The sequence below is a fragment of the Capra hircus genome, chromosome 10 (assembly GCF_001704415.2).
Source record: "Capra hircus breed San Clemente chromosome 10, ASM170441v1, whole genome shotgun sequence".
NCBI classification, from domain to species: domain Eukaryota; kingdom Metazoa; phylum Chordata; class Mammalia; order Artiodactyla; family Bovidae; genus Capra; species Capra hircus.
In genome coordinates this window covers 90,148,438-90,163,767 of record NC_030817.1, presented here as the reverse complement: position 1 = coordinate 90,163,767, position 15,330 = coordinate 90,148,438, and the positions used below count along the sequence as shown (strand labels likewise).

The 15,330-nt window shown below is 44.8% G+C and overlaps 1 protein-coding gene across 1 annotated transcript in view; it reads right to left on the bottom strand.

Annotated features, from left to right (window-relative positions):
* SERINC5 (serine incorporator 5) overlaps positions 718-15,330 on the bottom strand; it is a 106,312-nt gene continuing 91,699 nt past the window's right edge. Inside the window, exons 9-12 of the mRNA XM_018053667.1 lie at positions 11,331-11,397; positions 8,221-8,260; positions 7,425-7,569; positions 718-5,190 (exon numbers count right to left, since the gene is read on the bottom strand). Coding sequence (XP_017909156.1) covers positions 5,043-5,190; positions 7,425-7,569; positions 8,221-8,260; positions 11,331-11,397 — 400 coding nt within the window. The 3' untranslated portion in view covers positions 718-5,042. The remainder of the gene's footprint in view (positions 5,191-7,424; positions 7,570-8,220; positions 8,261-11,330; positions 11,398-15,330) is intronic.

The following is a 15,330-nucleotide window of genomic DNA, read 5'->3' as shown; positions in this document are numbered from 1 at the left end:
GAGTCCTAACCACTAGGCCACCAGGAAATTCCTAAGTCTTACTGTTTTAACAAGTGCCAGAATTTTTTTTTTTTTAAGAGTTCATACATGCAGGATTTGGATCACATTGAACAATTTATTTCATTTAACACCACACTGAAACCCACTCAATGAAATATCTTTCCAACCACACTGTTTTATTAACTACTTATCATTTCTAAGATGCCACAAGTAAAAATGTAGCTTCAAGGCCAAGATAAAGCCTCTTATTAAGATCTCAAAGATTTAAGGAAGTGCCAAATCCTCTGGCCAAACCGAAGATTTCTAAGACTCTTCAGTGTCTCCTAATCTCAGTTAGTTAGATAAGAGGGCTTCTGCCAAAATATGAGTATTGTCACACAGCATGCTCCAGTGCAGGAGGCCCAGCTTTGTTCCTTGGTCCAGCAACTAAGGGCTGCATGCTATGACTAAAGATTCTGAGCACCACAGCAAAGACCCTTCACAGCAAAGTAAATTAAAAATAATAATAATAAGAAGAAGAAAGCAGGCTGTAGAGGCTTTCAGCAAGGAAGAAGGCAAAAAACTTGGGTTTTACTTTGTATCTTCTAGAAGCAGAACTGACTCTATGAAATTTGAGAGAGATTAAATTAACATTTGAAGACATCTTTGGAAGATGGTACCTGGCAGACTTTATTTATAAATATATTCAATAGCAAGAAGAAGAAAAAAAAACACATAGTTTTCAATTTTTAATTTTATTAAAGTACAGAGTTAACAAGTTTTGAGTTTTCTACCTAGGAAAAGACTGGTCAACTTCGGCTGCTTCAGAGAAAAATTAGCACTCAAAAAAACCCCAGTTATAAATCCATAGGTGCCTTTGTGACTTAAAACAAAAAAATTACTAGTTTTAAAAGTTACCAAAACTCAAACATATGAGACCATTATAAATTTCAAACAGTAGAATACCACACATACTACATTTTCAAATTCTAACAGCAAAACATAACCACATAATTTGGCTACATCTAATTATTTCAGACAAGTTTTTTTTAAAAAAGTAACAAAGTTATGACTATAAAACTTCTGTAGTTTTTTTTTTTCAAAGTAAAATAACCTTAAATCTTTAATAAAGGAAAACAAAACAATCCTTAAATTTCTTATAAATAGCTCTCAAGACATATATTACCCATCTGCTGCAAGCTTGCTTTACCTGAGAGAATTTCCCAGGATCCTTCACCACAAAGGATTACCTTAAAGAGTTCTTTCCAACATTTTACTCACATAAACATGATCAACCTACAGAAGTGGATGTGGACAAATGCATTCTTAACCCACCATTCCCCAAGTTAAGTTTTTGCTGAAAGGATTTTGCTTTTTAAAAAAAGAACACCTCTTTGGTAAAAGCCAAATACTTCATCCTCTCAAAATGAACACTTCTGTAAATGATTTACTGAGGAAGGGAAAAAAGAGAGAGAAATCTTTAGAATGGTTAGCATTAATTCAAAAGACCTGTATCCTGCTAAGCGAGTATATTAGCACATCTCTGCCTAAAATACAAAACTGGATTAAAATGTCTGAGGCTTTACAAATATATTAAGGATGGCAGGAAACACAGTTAAGAACGAAGCCAGAGGGATTTAGTAAATTAAGGAGAATATCCTACAGAGAACGTCATGAACCCAGGGGTATTGGCGCCGTCCTCAATGAAGGAGAGCCCAGGGTGCTCTCTGGACATGTGGGATACTGGCCCAAGATCACATCCTTCTTAGTTATATCTAAAACCTCCTTTCATTTTCAAGACGAGTAGGACATGAATATACACCAAAATGAGATGCTCTTTAGAAAGACAATCAAAGGAGAAAAAGGCCTAGGCAGCGTAAATGCATACAGGTTCTGGAATTCCCTTTGTGGGGTAACAGGAAGCACCAACGGTAGTAAATTTCTGGCCAAAATTATTATAAATAAGCAAATAATCTTAAAAAGGCAGAAAGAGACAATGTGGGGGGAATTAGCACTGCACAGAGGTCAACCATAGTGAAGGCATCTCTGAGCAACTGGAAATAAACAAAGGGGTGTGGGAGTGCCCTCGCTGGCCACCAGAATCCCAAAGCCCCAGGGACCCCAACCTTCATTGGCCCACATGTACACAGCCCATCTACTCTACAAAAGAGCTCCAAGGACTTCTGGCAAACAATTCTTTCAAGCCATTTCCCAAGAAACTGTGAGGACAAAAACGAAACCAACTAACCAGCATTAAAAAAAAAAAAAAAAAAATCAACCCAGTAAGGACCAAGTAGGGTTTCTAAAAGCCTCTGATGAGCAAGTTTCTGGTCTTCAGTCAGGTTACACACCCAGACACAAACAGCAACACTCCCAGAAGAATCCCTTCCTCTATTTATGTGTATCTACTCATGAAAATGAGAAGTGAAAAAATTTCCACATTGGACGAACAGCACCGAGGAAGCTGGCACACAGTTTTAAAAAATCTTCAGCTCTCATCGCTAAAGGAATCTGACCAGCAGCTTCTGAGAATGCACTTTTTAAACCACGTATAAAAAGTTGTAGGAAGCAAAGTCTATTATTTTGAAAAGATTATCAGTGAATTTATCAAATGAACATCATCCTTAACAGCAACTCAAAGCAATTGGCACTGTGTTTCCAGTTTCTTAAAACATAATAGCACAAAAATGTAGACTCTTTGAACCCATGAATGTTGACTTATCACCTGAGTACTGTTTACTACAATTAATAATCATTAAAGTCAACATCTTATTTATACACCCTTAGTCCTCAGAGAACGTCCACATCTCTCTTGATCATTCGAATAAAACTGCTTAAATGTTCAGTTGAGAATAAAAATCAGAGTGACTGTAACTCTTCTTGTGTCAGACTGACCTTCAGAAAGGAACATTATCAGGCACCAACCAAGTCTTAAGCAGCTGGAAAATGTGGGTTGGCTGCGGGGGAGAGGGGCTCAGGAAGGAAGCCTGGCCACTGGCGATGTCCTTTCCTCTGTGTCTCCTTGAGCTAGTTTCTGCACGGGAAGGGCCAGCTCGAAAGTCACAGAGTTGGATGCTAGACCCTAGCAGGAAAAAAACACAACAAAACCACCCCAGCTCTTGACCTGCCTGTCCTCTTGATCTCTGTAAAGCCAGTCTCGCTTACCCAGAGCCTGTCACTCACCAGCCACTGCTGTGGCCCCTGCCAGGGTGCAGTGACACACACCACCCACTGCCGCCACCTGTCTGACCACAGAGCTCCCACCCCCACAGGCTTCCCTGCGGGCCACACATGGCAACCTCTCATTTTGTGCCTACAGAAGACCTCCGGACCAAGTTTGAAGAGCTCCTGATCTGGGCGGGGGCGAGGGGGAATAACTTGATTAAGTGTACAAAACAAGGCTCTCCACACACACAATGAGTGCCTTTAAAAAGTTGAATCTCCAACACTGTAACTAAGGCAAGTTTCTGGAGGAATTCAGCCACTGGATGCCCCTTGCGTCCACCCAACTCCCCCATTTGCTTGAGAGGAGGGCAAAGGGGTGAGTGGAAATGAAGGGTGGGACTAATTTCCCAGGTCAGCATTTGGCACCCTGGAGCCCAGCTTACGGGGGACCCGACGTGCCGAGAGGATTCTTTCCATCCTGCATGAAATACTAAAAGGCGGGTCCCCATTGTGTTTCCACTGGGGTCTCCGGTGGACATTACACTGTGTAAACTCCTCCCTGGACGAGAGCATCAACACTGAAAATGGAGATCTTCTTGCACAGCTGCCTAGAGTCAAGTCTCTCTTAAGTGCCACCTTAGGAGTATGTACTTTGGAAATTTCTGTGGCTTTTGCTCATGGCTTAATTAAATAACTCCCCATCCCACCCACCTCTTTTTCTAAGTATATCTGGTCACTTCTACAACTTGTATAATTGGAGGCCTTACCTGGTCAGCCCTGTTTGAGGTGCTGCCTATGATTCTCACCTTAGCAAATCTACCCCTAAAATCATAAGGGACATTAACGGTGTGGTCACATTACAGAGCTGGAAAACAAAAGCCCTTTTGCTTTTACAATTTCAAAGGCCTCGCGTGGAAGAGAAACTGGTTGACTTCAGTAATGGAAAGAGGGGTGCAGCAGGCTTCCATCAAGAAGCAACTTCCCAAGTAAGGTCCTAAAGTATCATGACTATCAACCCACAAACAAGAACTATAGCAAAGAAAACAACACGAACACTGTTCTATCATCACGTGAACACCACCACGAGTAAGGGTCAAATTACTCCATCACCGCCTGACCTGAGTTACAAAGCAAGTCACTAAGGCAGGAACTCAGATCAGGCGGTGACAATCTGGTGGGGGGGAATCACATGGGTGGTGATGGCAAATTGTGCTTTTTCACATTGTAAGGTAGATGCTGAACCGAAGGGATGAGGGCACCTCTGGGAAGGGCAAGGGCAGAGTGAAGCCTGTGATTCCCAGCATCACAACTTCAAAGGGAAATGTGTCGGGGCTGGGTGGAGATAGCACAGGGGTGGAATGAAAAGCAGATGCTTCCTCTTGGAGCCAATAAATACCAGGACGGTGAGCAGGAGCTCTGCAGGCTGAGGTGTGGAGCCTTCTGAGGGGTCTACCTTCTACTGGGGGCAAAGGGCTCCAGATTTTGTCATGTCTCTTTCAGGGATAGGTAATAGGCCACACAAAGTAAGCTTTTATCCCAGTGAAACGATGTCATTCCCCAAACTCTGCTTTGGTAAAAATACACTGAAGGGAAATACTAGCCTGACCACTATCCCAATATTTAGGTGTAAAACACATACAAAATCTATAAACACTCAGCATCAACTTAGGTGAAATTTTCAATTCTTTAGGGGCAAACTGGTAGCTTCTTTTTGAATTTCAGAATTACAAAAAGCGAATCAAGTGATTTCTTTTTTTCCCCTGAAGGTTTTTCAGACCCAGTGAAGCCAGCCAGGGGAATGCCAGCTTGTCACAAAGTACCAGTCACTGCTTGACTCCTGGCATATTTGTTCAAGGGCATCACTTTCTTCTGCAGAACCAAGGAGATTGCTCAGATCCTCACACGGAGTACTGCGGAGAGGGTCGACAGAGGGGAGCAATGAGCGTACCCAGGTACAGCAGAACACATATCCAGCAGGAAGCCATCTTGACCCAAAAGATGGACCAGCTCCCGCTGAAGAAGGTCTCGATGTTGGCACTTTCATAGCTGTGGAAACAAGAGACCCGGCTGTGGTCAGAGCAGGGAGAGAACAGGTGGTGAAAAGGGCTCTTCCCACCAAGTGTGTCCCTCCCTGATTCCACCACCACCCCACCCCAGCCTTTCTTTTTTCCCTAGCAACTCAATTAATATAATTCACACCCACTTACAGCACACGATTTTTATTATATTCATAGACTTGTGTAACCACCACCACAGTCAATCCTAGGGCATTCTCATCACCCTAGAAAGAAACCCTGCACCCTTTAGCTGTCCTCCCACTTCCTCCTCCACTTGGCCCCTGGCATGACTTCACCACTTTCTGTCTGTATGGCTTTGCCAGTTCTGGACATGTCACCAGGCATGGAATCAAGTGGCCTCTTATGACTGGCTTTTCTCAGTATATTTCTTTTGGGGTGTCTCCATGCTGTAGTATGTAACAATACTTTATCCCTTTCTGTTGTGGAGGAATATTCCATTGAGTGGATCTAGCGCCTTTTGTTTATCCGTTGGTCAGCTGATGGACATTTGGTTGCTTCCACTTAGCTATTATGAACGATGCTGCCATGAACATTTGTGTATAAGCTTTTGCGTGGACGTGTTTTTTTCTCCTCTTGAGTATATAATTAGGAGTACGACTGCGGGATCATATAACAACTCTGTTCAACATTTTGAGGAACTATTTTTCAAAGTGCCTATACCCACCTACCAGGAGCGAGAGAGGGCTCCAGTTTTAACACAGCCTTGATATCTGTTATTTTCTGCCTCCAACCTTTTTTAAGCTTCCCAAGCCAAAATGTTCCAGGAATTCCCTGGCACACTGCAAGGAGATCCAACCAGTCCATTCCGAAGGAGATCAGCCCTGGGATTTCTTTGGAGGGAATGATGCTGAAGCTGAAACTCCAGTACTTTGGCCACCTCATGCAAAGAGTTGACTCATTGGAAAAGACTCTGATGCTGGGAGGGATTGAGGGCAGGAGGAGAAGGGGACAACAGAGGATGAGATGGCTGGATGGCATCACTGACTTGATGGACCTGAGTCTGAGTGAACTCCGGGAGTTGGTGATGGACAGGGAGGCCTGGCGTGCTGCGATTCATGGGGTCGCAAAGAGTCGGACACGACTGAGTGACTGAACTGAACTGAACTGAACTGCCTGCCTCCGCATTAGAGTATAGGCCCTGCCACCCACAGCAGTGTGGCCCAGAGGAGCCACTCATATGTTTGTTGCACAATGAGTCTAAATAAATTCTCCAGGCCAGAATACTGGAGTGGGTAGCCTTTCTCTTCTCCAGGGGATCTTCCCAACCCAGGGATCAAACCCAGGTCTCCCATACTGCAGGCAGTTTCTTTACCAGCTAAGCCACAAGGGAAGCCCAATAATACTGGAGTGGGTAGCCTATCCCTTCTCCAGAGGATCTTCCTAACCTAGGAATCGAACTGGGGCCTCCTGCATTGCAGGCAGATTCTTCACCAACTGAGCTATCAGGGAAGCCCAAATATCTATCCTAAGTTATTCTAATGTCTACCTTAGGTATATCCTAATGTACACCAAATTATGATCCAACAGAAACTCTGGATCAAAGAAAGATACAAAAGGAATTGAAAAGAATCTTCATGTAGTAACAGGGAAAGTCAGACTCATCATGTAAGTTAAAAAAACAAAAAACAAACAAAAAAAAACCCAACCCTCAAGGGAGAAAATATGCATAATCACATTTATGTTTAAAAAATTATATAGGCTTACAAATGCACAGAAAAGAAATGAAAGGAAATACATCATATGATTAGCAGTGGTTATGGAGTTGGGGTGGAGGGCCCATGCTACTTTTCATACTTACATATTAGTTGGTTTATTTTTTTTTTGAGATGTTTCAAACTTTTGTAATGAAGGTGTTAAAAAAAAAAAGACAAAGTAGAAAAAAAGAGTATCATCTCTTTTCTAAAAGCCAGATGGTTGCTTAAGAATTCTAAGTTCTTTTTCCATTTCTGTTACTATGTGCTATAGACTGTCCATATGCTATTAACCTCCTATTTTCTTAAGGCTGCAGTAAGCATCACCAATTTCCAAGGTTAAAAGTATGCCAAAAGACTGTCAGGAACTTGGACTGTTTCTGCGAAGACGAGTACAGCAGGTCTTGGAGAAGAGGCTAATTAACTTCAAGAGGTCTGATTTTCAGGCTGTCAAGAATAGGATGTTTTAAAAAATTAACTTCTGAAACATCTAAGACGAGGGGCCACTCACTTGAACCAGTTGGTGACGGTCATCATCACATAGAGGGAAGCCAAGAAGAACATGAAGTGGAAATAGGCATAGCTGTAAACGGTGCTTTTCTTCTCATCATAAATGACCCGTGGGCCCTCTTTCATATTCCGCTTCTCTTCAGCGTCTGTGAACCACAAAGTGAGCACAAGCTCCGTGAGTGAACACAAGGATGCTTACCACTTTCACAAAGCCAAACTTGCTAATTTCCAACCCAGAGGCTGTTGAGTAGGAAAGCTGTCAAACACCATTTGTACCCTCAGGCGATCTCATCTATGCCGTAAGCCCCAAGCTCCCACCTCACCCCTGAACCTTCTGTAATAGGATGAGTTATCTACTGGCACATTTATTTTAATAGAAGAGAGCTCTTAAACACAGAAAACTCCTTATAAACTCAGAAGAAAGCGACCGCAGAGCAACAGTTCTCAAGCCCCTGGAATGTTCCAATTCAAGAAGAGGAAGCTGAATGAAAGAAATTTTCCAAATTTGCATTCCTTTAAAAAAATGTACTTCTTGCTCCTCAAAAATGTACTGTGTAATTTAACTTATAAATATGAGCCAAAAATATTAACTTTTCCTCATCTGCCAGAATACCAACACAAATTCCAAAGGCCCTTTGGGAAGAATGTGTAAAGTATATAAACAATAAACCAGCTCTGGAATAAAGGAATTCCCCTTACCACTCAAGTTATTTGTGCCTAAATCCCAAACGCCTACAGACGAGTGGTACAGGTCTGCAGGGCATCACGGAGGCCCAGACGGAATGTTGTCCACTTACCCTCTCCTCCAGAGCCGAAGCAAAAGCAACACCGAGCTACCTGTGAGGGCAAAACCAACCAAGTCAGGAGGCTTGCTTTCTGCTTTTCCATCTCCACATCGGTTAGGAACTAAAGGCCATCTGCGTGCCAAATTTTCCCCATCTGAACTACACTCCAAATCCAGCACTGCACACTTCATCCCTTCGAAAGGTTCTACTAAGTGTGTGTTCTTCCCTGATGGTCTGGGGGCTGGTGAGATGGGAAACATGAGGACATGGAGGTGAGCCACCCAGAGCCCCTTCCAGGGTGCCCCTTTAGTGCCTGCTCAACCCCTGCAGGCCTCTGGGTGGCAGCTCCAGGTTCTGCCCTAGCTGGGAGTCGCCCCACCCTCAAGCAAGCCCTTCCTGGGCAACCCACGCAGGATAAGAGCTCCTAGCTGAGGTGTAAAGGTGCAGCCACAACCCGTGGGGGACAACTTTGATGGGTCATATCTGCTCCGGGCACCCGTGGGGTGAGCAGTGGCTCTGTCCAGCCTGCAGTGCCCTTCAACTTCCCTTCCCTCTTCCGCATGTGTTGAAAAGTCAAAGTGTTAGTTGCTCAGTCATGTCTGACCCCCATGGACTGTACCCGCCAGGCTCCTCTGTCCAGGGGATTCTCCAGGCAAGAATACTAGAGTGGGTTGCCATTCCCTTCTCCAGAGGATCTTCCTGGCCCATGGATTGAATCCGGTCTCCTGCACTGTAGGCAGATTCTTTACAGTCTTCTGAGCCACCCAGGGAAGCCTCCCTAATAAATATCCTGCACGTCAGGCTCTGCCCCGGTGGCCACTTCTGGAAAACTCAGCCTGGAACATGAAGTGAATGAGATAAGGTCCCCTCCCTCTGGGAGCTCCCTCCTGGTGCTCTGCTGTGCTTGCTGCTCCACTCGATCTTTGGCGCCAGGGGCTGAGATCATTATCCTGCATCTAGGTGAGGAAACTGGGGTCAGCCAGGTTGAAGACCTGGTCTTAAGTCACGAAACAAGCTTAGTGACAGAGCTGGGACAGGAACTGGGGCGGATGGGAACTCCCAGGTCTGTGCTTCACAAGGGGCAACAGGCAGCATGTGATATCTTGATGGTGGAGCCGACAGACTCAGAAAGGGGAAAACTAAGGGATCTGGAGCCAGCAGGCCCACCCACATTGCTACTAGAATCAGACTCTGAACTGGCGGCCTAAGGGAAGCAGGGGTACCAGGGACGGCAACGCAGGGGGTGGCTCCTTCCAAACGTTGTACCACGTTTCTGACCTACTCGAGATAACAAACAATCTTTTTTAAAAATTGCGTTTATGAAAAATTACTACATTGATTCCAGAAAGACTCTGGTAAATAGAATAAGAAACACAACACATACCAGAACAGTCTAGGAAGTGCTGGGTCCTCAATGCCTCCTTGGCTTGATAGTATTATGATAAAGAACAGAGAGCTGGGGGCAAGGACGCGGGAATTCATGCCTTTGTCCCATTTATACACCTCAAAGCCAAGCCCTTTTTCCTTCCTGTGTCAAGGAAACTTGTCATAGAGGGACTGGCCTTGACAGAATCTTGGATCAAGGGATATAGTCTAAGATTCATTAATTCATTCAGGGGGCCCAAGACATGTTATGCTGGGGTCCCAGTTCTTTTGAAGCTTAAGTTGCCACAAGCAATGACTGACTCTCTCTTTCAAAGGTCTATCCTGTGAAACGTGATGCAAGGAGTTGGCAAACCAACTTCCATCCTGTGTGCGCTCCGGTTCAGAGGGAAACACTGGGGCTCTTTCCTCGGAATGAGAAGAAAAACATTCTCTTAAATCTAATGCGGAGACTTGCTGTTCTTTGCACTTTTAACTCTGTACACAATAGGGATATTGAAGCCAGAGCGGCCCAGCCTCAGCAGGGGTCACCCAGTCAGTGGTGAGCATGACTGCCTGCCTTCTAGAGCCATTCTCTTCTGAAGAATAGGCAGCAACCCATTCAGACTCAGTACAGTTTGCTCCTTCAAGGGACAGAAAGAACTGGTGAATGCTCCTGGCAGACTGACAACCCCTCATAACGGTTCGCTCTTTCCAGGTCAGGTGGAGGGAGGTCCATCCCCAGAGCAAAGCGCCCATGTCTGGACAGACCCCAGGGCTCTTCCTCCATGCAGGGAAAGGCAGCCTGGGGTCGGACGCCAGGCAGGGTCAGCAGCAGAGCCGGCAGACAGCAGCTGGATCTTGGGCAACGGTGGCTGGGAACACAGCACCGACCCGAGCATGACTACATGGTTTACATGCTGGCGAATCCCAAGTTTAAAGGACTTTACTTTTCTGTTTGTCCCCCACCCTGATGGAAAACGGAGATAAAAGCCTCCTTGGGTTTCTTTGAAGATGAAATCACAGATGCAGTACTTAGAACACAGCAAGTCCTATTCGTCCCTGGAAATGCCTCTTCTTTCCATTCCTGGAGTCAGGGCGGAGTCTCTTTCTGGCTGCTTCCATCTGATTAGACTTTTTGTGACCTCAGTGGATGTTCCACCAAGGGCCTCAGAAAAGGACTTTTGCATCAGAAAGAAAAAGATATTCTGCTGACCGACAGGCCTCTGTTCACCGTTTGCTATTCTTCACCCCATGAAATGCCCACCTGCTGGAGCTGCTGCAGGGAATAAGCTCACATATAGACAGTGCCCAGCAGTGCGCACAGACAGTGTGTCCCTCCCCTTCTCTTTCCAATAGCCACCGTCTGACCTCACAGTCGTGGCATGTATGGAGAACACATACAGGTACACACTAGGGGAAGGGATCAGAAGTTAAAACAGCCCACATACATTCTGTTACGACAAAGGAAAAAAGCAGAGAGCAGACTGACAAGCTACCCAGGCCTCTGGTGGGAGCGGGGTGGCCGGATGCCACACCAGAGGCTGAATTTGTTGGAGAAAAATCAACAGCTTTTATTTTAATCCTATAATATATTGAGGACATTTCTTTTTCCGTACAGGAATCGTGTTCCTTCCTGAGTAAAGAAAATGGGATCATGGGATGCAGACCACTAAAGATGCAAATAAAGACATAAAAAGCCTTCCTGGAAAATGGGTCTTCCGAGATAAAGCAGGGCCAAGGAAAGGAAATGAACTTACTTCCAGCTCGGGAGCTGTGTACCGGCCCTGCAGAGCATCGGAACTTGACCTTGTCGTCGATGTCAAGCTAAGACAAAACAGAAAGGTCAGCTGAGTATATTAACAGGTCACATAACACGTCGAAGGAGGGCAGAGCTGCCTGGCCAGGACTCCCAGGAGACTCGCTCTAACCTACAGTTCTGCGTAAATAAAAGTTGTCTATTTTAATATCCCACTTTATTCCAAAACTGGCTGACCAACTCAACAACCGATATCTTCTTCCATGGATTGCATTAGACCATTTTATGCAAACAGAAGCTTAAAAAAAAAAAGTTGTCTTTTGGTCCGTTATTTTGGTTTTCACTTTGGTTTTTTGCTTCTCCTCCTTCAAATGCCAACATACTTTTCATATTTCACTTTTATATTTCCCCTCCTTTTGACTAGTCTCACGTAGAAGAGATCAAAAGCAATGAAAGAAGCCAGAAATGGTGATAAAACTCAAGGGCATGAAAAGCAAAGGTCGTCACAATTTTCTGTGATAATCAGCCTTGGACAGACAAGCTTTTCTATTTAGAAATTCGGTATAGAGTAGCTATCAATGTCATTTAAAAAAATTCTTCCTGCCACTTTCCTCCTGCCTAGAGAGGTAAAATGTTGTAAAATCTGGCTTACAGATTTATTTTTTCCTGGGGTGGGGATCATTTTAAGCACATTTCTATGTGTAAATATACAGTGTACATGAATCATCTATACGGATTCACTTAGCAAATGTTTACTGAAGGTGTGCCGTGTCAGGCCCTGTTCTACGCACTGGGAACTCGGTGAGACATACAGCAATCCCGTTCCTCCTGCCACTCCAGGGATAGGGGAGAGGGTGGGACGGTGGGAGCTGTTAGTGGGGAGGCAGGAATTCCAGACTCATTTCAACCAAATAAGCCGCAAAGGGAACACTGTCTTCTGGACTCATTCTCATCCTCTTTCCCAAGGAGAGAAGCGATCAATAAGATGCAAATAAACAATAGAAAGCTTCCCTCATAAAAAGGTCCTCTGGGATCCAAGATCATTGTTTCTTTTGTCCACTGAAGTCCAACAGCATCACTTTCATTTCTGCTTTGAACTGATGGATGTTAATGGATGCCCACTCCACTACCACTTCCTGGCTTGAGCCTGGTCTGAGGAGTGACAGAAGCAATTCCATGGCTGTGTGCCCAAGAAACACACACACCTGGCTCCTGCGCTCAAGGTGCTATGTTTTGCGCATATGAGTTATGAGTTAATACAGTCTGTCATTTCCATGGGGGCACATGGGACTTCACTTCAGGAAGAGATCAATATCTGGAATTTTCATCTGAAAGACGACGTTTATTCTTTAAAGGAGCATGGCTTAATATTCCATTTCCTAGCTTCTCGGGAATAAGATGGTTTCAGAAAAGCCAACTTTTGGTCCTGGCACCTCTGTCACTTCACTTTCATCATTGGAGGATACTAAGAGCAGGAGCTTTTGTTCTTACTTCTAAAAATACTTATAATCAGTTCATCATACATATGGATTTCTATAAGCAAATGTAACTATAAGATCTTTATTCAGTCATAGCCTTTATCCACAAAACATTCTTCTTAGAATTATTGAGAAAATACTGTTGCTTTTGTTTTTTACAAACTCTTTAAAAGCCTGGGAAATTCTTACTGTCCGCACTCTGACTATTACTAGAACCATCTGGTCTGCACAAGACAATTCCCGGATTACCCATAACCTCTTCCCTTCCAGGCCTCAGGCCTGAGTGACTTTAACCCTGTACTTCCTGTGGGGGTGGGAGGAGCCTGACAGCATTTGGTTGGGACAGAGCTTCACTGGACACAAAATGTCTAGTAACCTTATTTGATTATTATCCTGAGCCCTCACTCACTAAAAGCCAGTAGCATCTTTCCATTGCTGTGACAATGAAAAAATATAAACACCCCGCTACCCCCAAGCCCTCCCAACCTCTGCTGAGCTCTGAACCCCTTGCACACTGGAAGAAAGATTTGTAATGAAGATGCCCCTCCACATCTGCTACAGCTGCTTTTGGAACTGGCCAAACTCCACTAGGTCACAGAAAATCTCCAGCCAACACGTCCAGACTTTCCTGCTGGAGACCACAGATTCTGCCCCTGACCAACTTACAGGGCCCTTGACAGATCACGTGACTATTCTCAGCCTTGGTGTGATCAAGTTCAACTTCCTTCCCAGTGTAACACAGAGCTGGAGGCTCAGCTCCCAAGAGAAACCAGAGTGTGTAGGAAGAGGCCTTCAACACACCCCTGATGCAGAGACATGAAGATTTCTAGCTGGCAGGTTCTGGAGTAACAGCATTCCCAAAAATATACCCCCCAATTCTTTAAAAAAAAAAAAAAAAGCAGCAGGTCCAGCCCACATCAACAGTACAGGTAACCCTCCTTGATGTGCCAACTTTTCTCAGCTTAAACTAGTCCCTCCAATGCCATCTTACTAACCTTTCAGTTATTTCCAAATGGTCTGCCATATTGCTGTGAATGTCCCATTTGAACTAGCAAGTTGTTTGACCACTACTAAAGATTCTTAGTTTTTCCAATTTTGTACCCAAATTCCTAGACAGCTGAAAAAAATACTTATTTTCTTTTCTCTTAAGTATAGCTAAAACTAAAATAGCCAGAAACATTTTATAGCACAAATGCCTCCTAATAATGCAATTATGTAAGTTACCCAGCTGATGGGTCCACCTAAGTAAAACAACCTGACTCCAAGTCATCCCAGGGGAAAGAAAAATGACTACAAACATGTCTCTCCCAATATTTCAGCAAAGGAGGGGGAAGGAAAGGTTTCCGTAACTGGGTGAGACATGTAGGAGCAGGCTCCACATCTCAGTTTCCTTGTACTTTCATGGAGGGAACTGACTATTGTGGGGTGGGGGGCAGGGCACAGCTTGTGGATTCTTAGTTCCCCAACAAGGAATCGAACCCAGGCACGTGGCAGTGAAAGCACAGAGTCCTAACCCCTGGACCTCCAGGAAATTCCACTCCATGGGGGGACTGAACTTGATGGACTCCATAATCCTGTCTCATTGGACAGATTGTGAATTTAAAGCCAGCAGACTAAACTGCAGCCAAAATCTAGAGACCAAGGAGGGCCTCAAGGAATAGCTAGGGGAGGACAGGGCAGGTGACAGCCTACGAGGGCACAGGGGCATAGCCATACAGAGAGCCACCAGGGAACTCCTGACGGGGTCCAGGCTGTGACGTTTCTTTACAGCATAATGCCTGGGTGCAGGGGAAGCGGCCGCCTCAGCTGGAAAGCCGGGGTGTGGTTTTGGCTGAACCCTACTTCCAAGCTAAGACAGCCAGGATTAAAACATCCTCATAGTGAGTGCCACAGAAGCAGGACTTGGGGCAGAAAGCCGAAAAGCAAAACTGGAGTTCATTATGAGAGCCTCCTAAAGAAGCATTAGAGAGAGAGTGTGTGTGTTTGGGTGTCTGTGGTTGGGGGTGGGGAGGGGATACTCCAGTTAGGAAAGAACACAGCACAGTGAGCCTCTAAGATCTTACAGAAGTCCCAAGCAGTCTTGGACTTCTGTTGAAAAGGGCGATTTCAGACTTCCCTGGTCCAGGGCTGGGAATCTGCCTGCCAATGCAGGGGGCACAGATTCACTCCCTGGTTGGGGAAGATCCCACATGCATTGGAACAACTAAGCCCGTGAGCCACAACTACCGAGCCTCTGTGCGACAACTATTGAAGCCTGTGCACCCTAGCGCCTGTGCTCTGCCACAGGAGAAGCCACTGCAATGAGAAGTCCCAGCTCCACAACAAAGCGTAGCTCCCGCTCGCCACAACTAGAGAAAGCACACTCATAGCAACAGGACCAAAAATAAATAAGAATAAAATTTTTTTAAAAAAAGAAAGAAAGTGGGTGAATTCTTCTCTCTGCAGTGCACACAACCAGCTAGTCTTCCTACAGATTCTATCGAGAAATCTGGACATTCTTGCAATCATCTTCAAATGACAGTT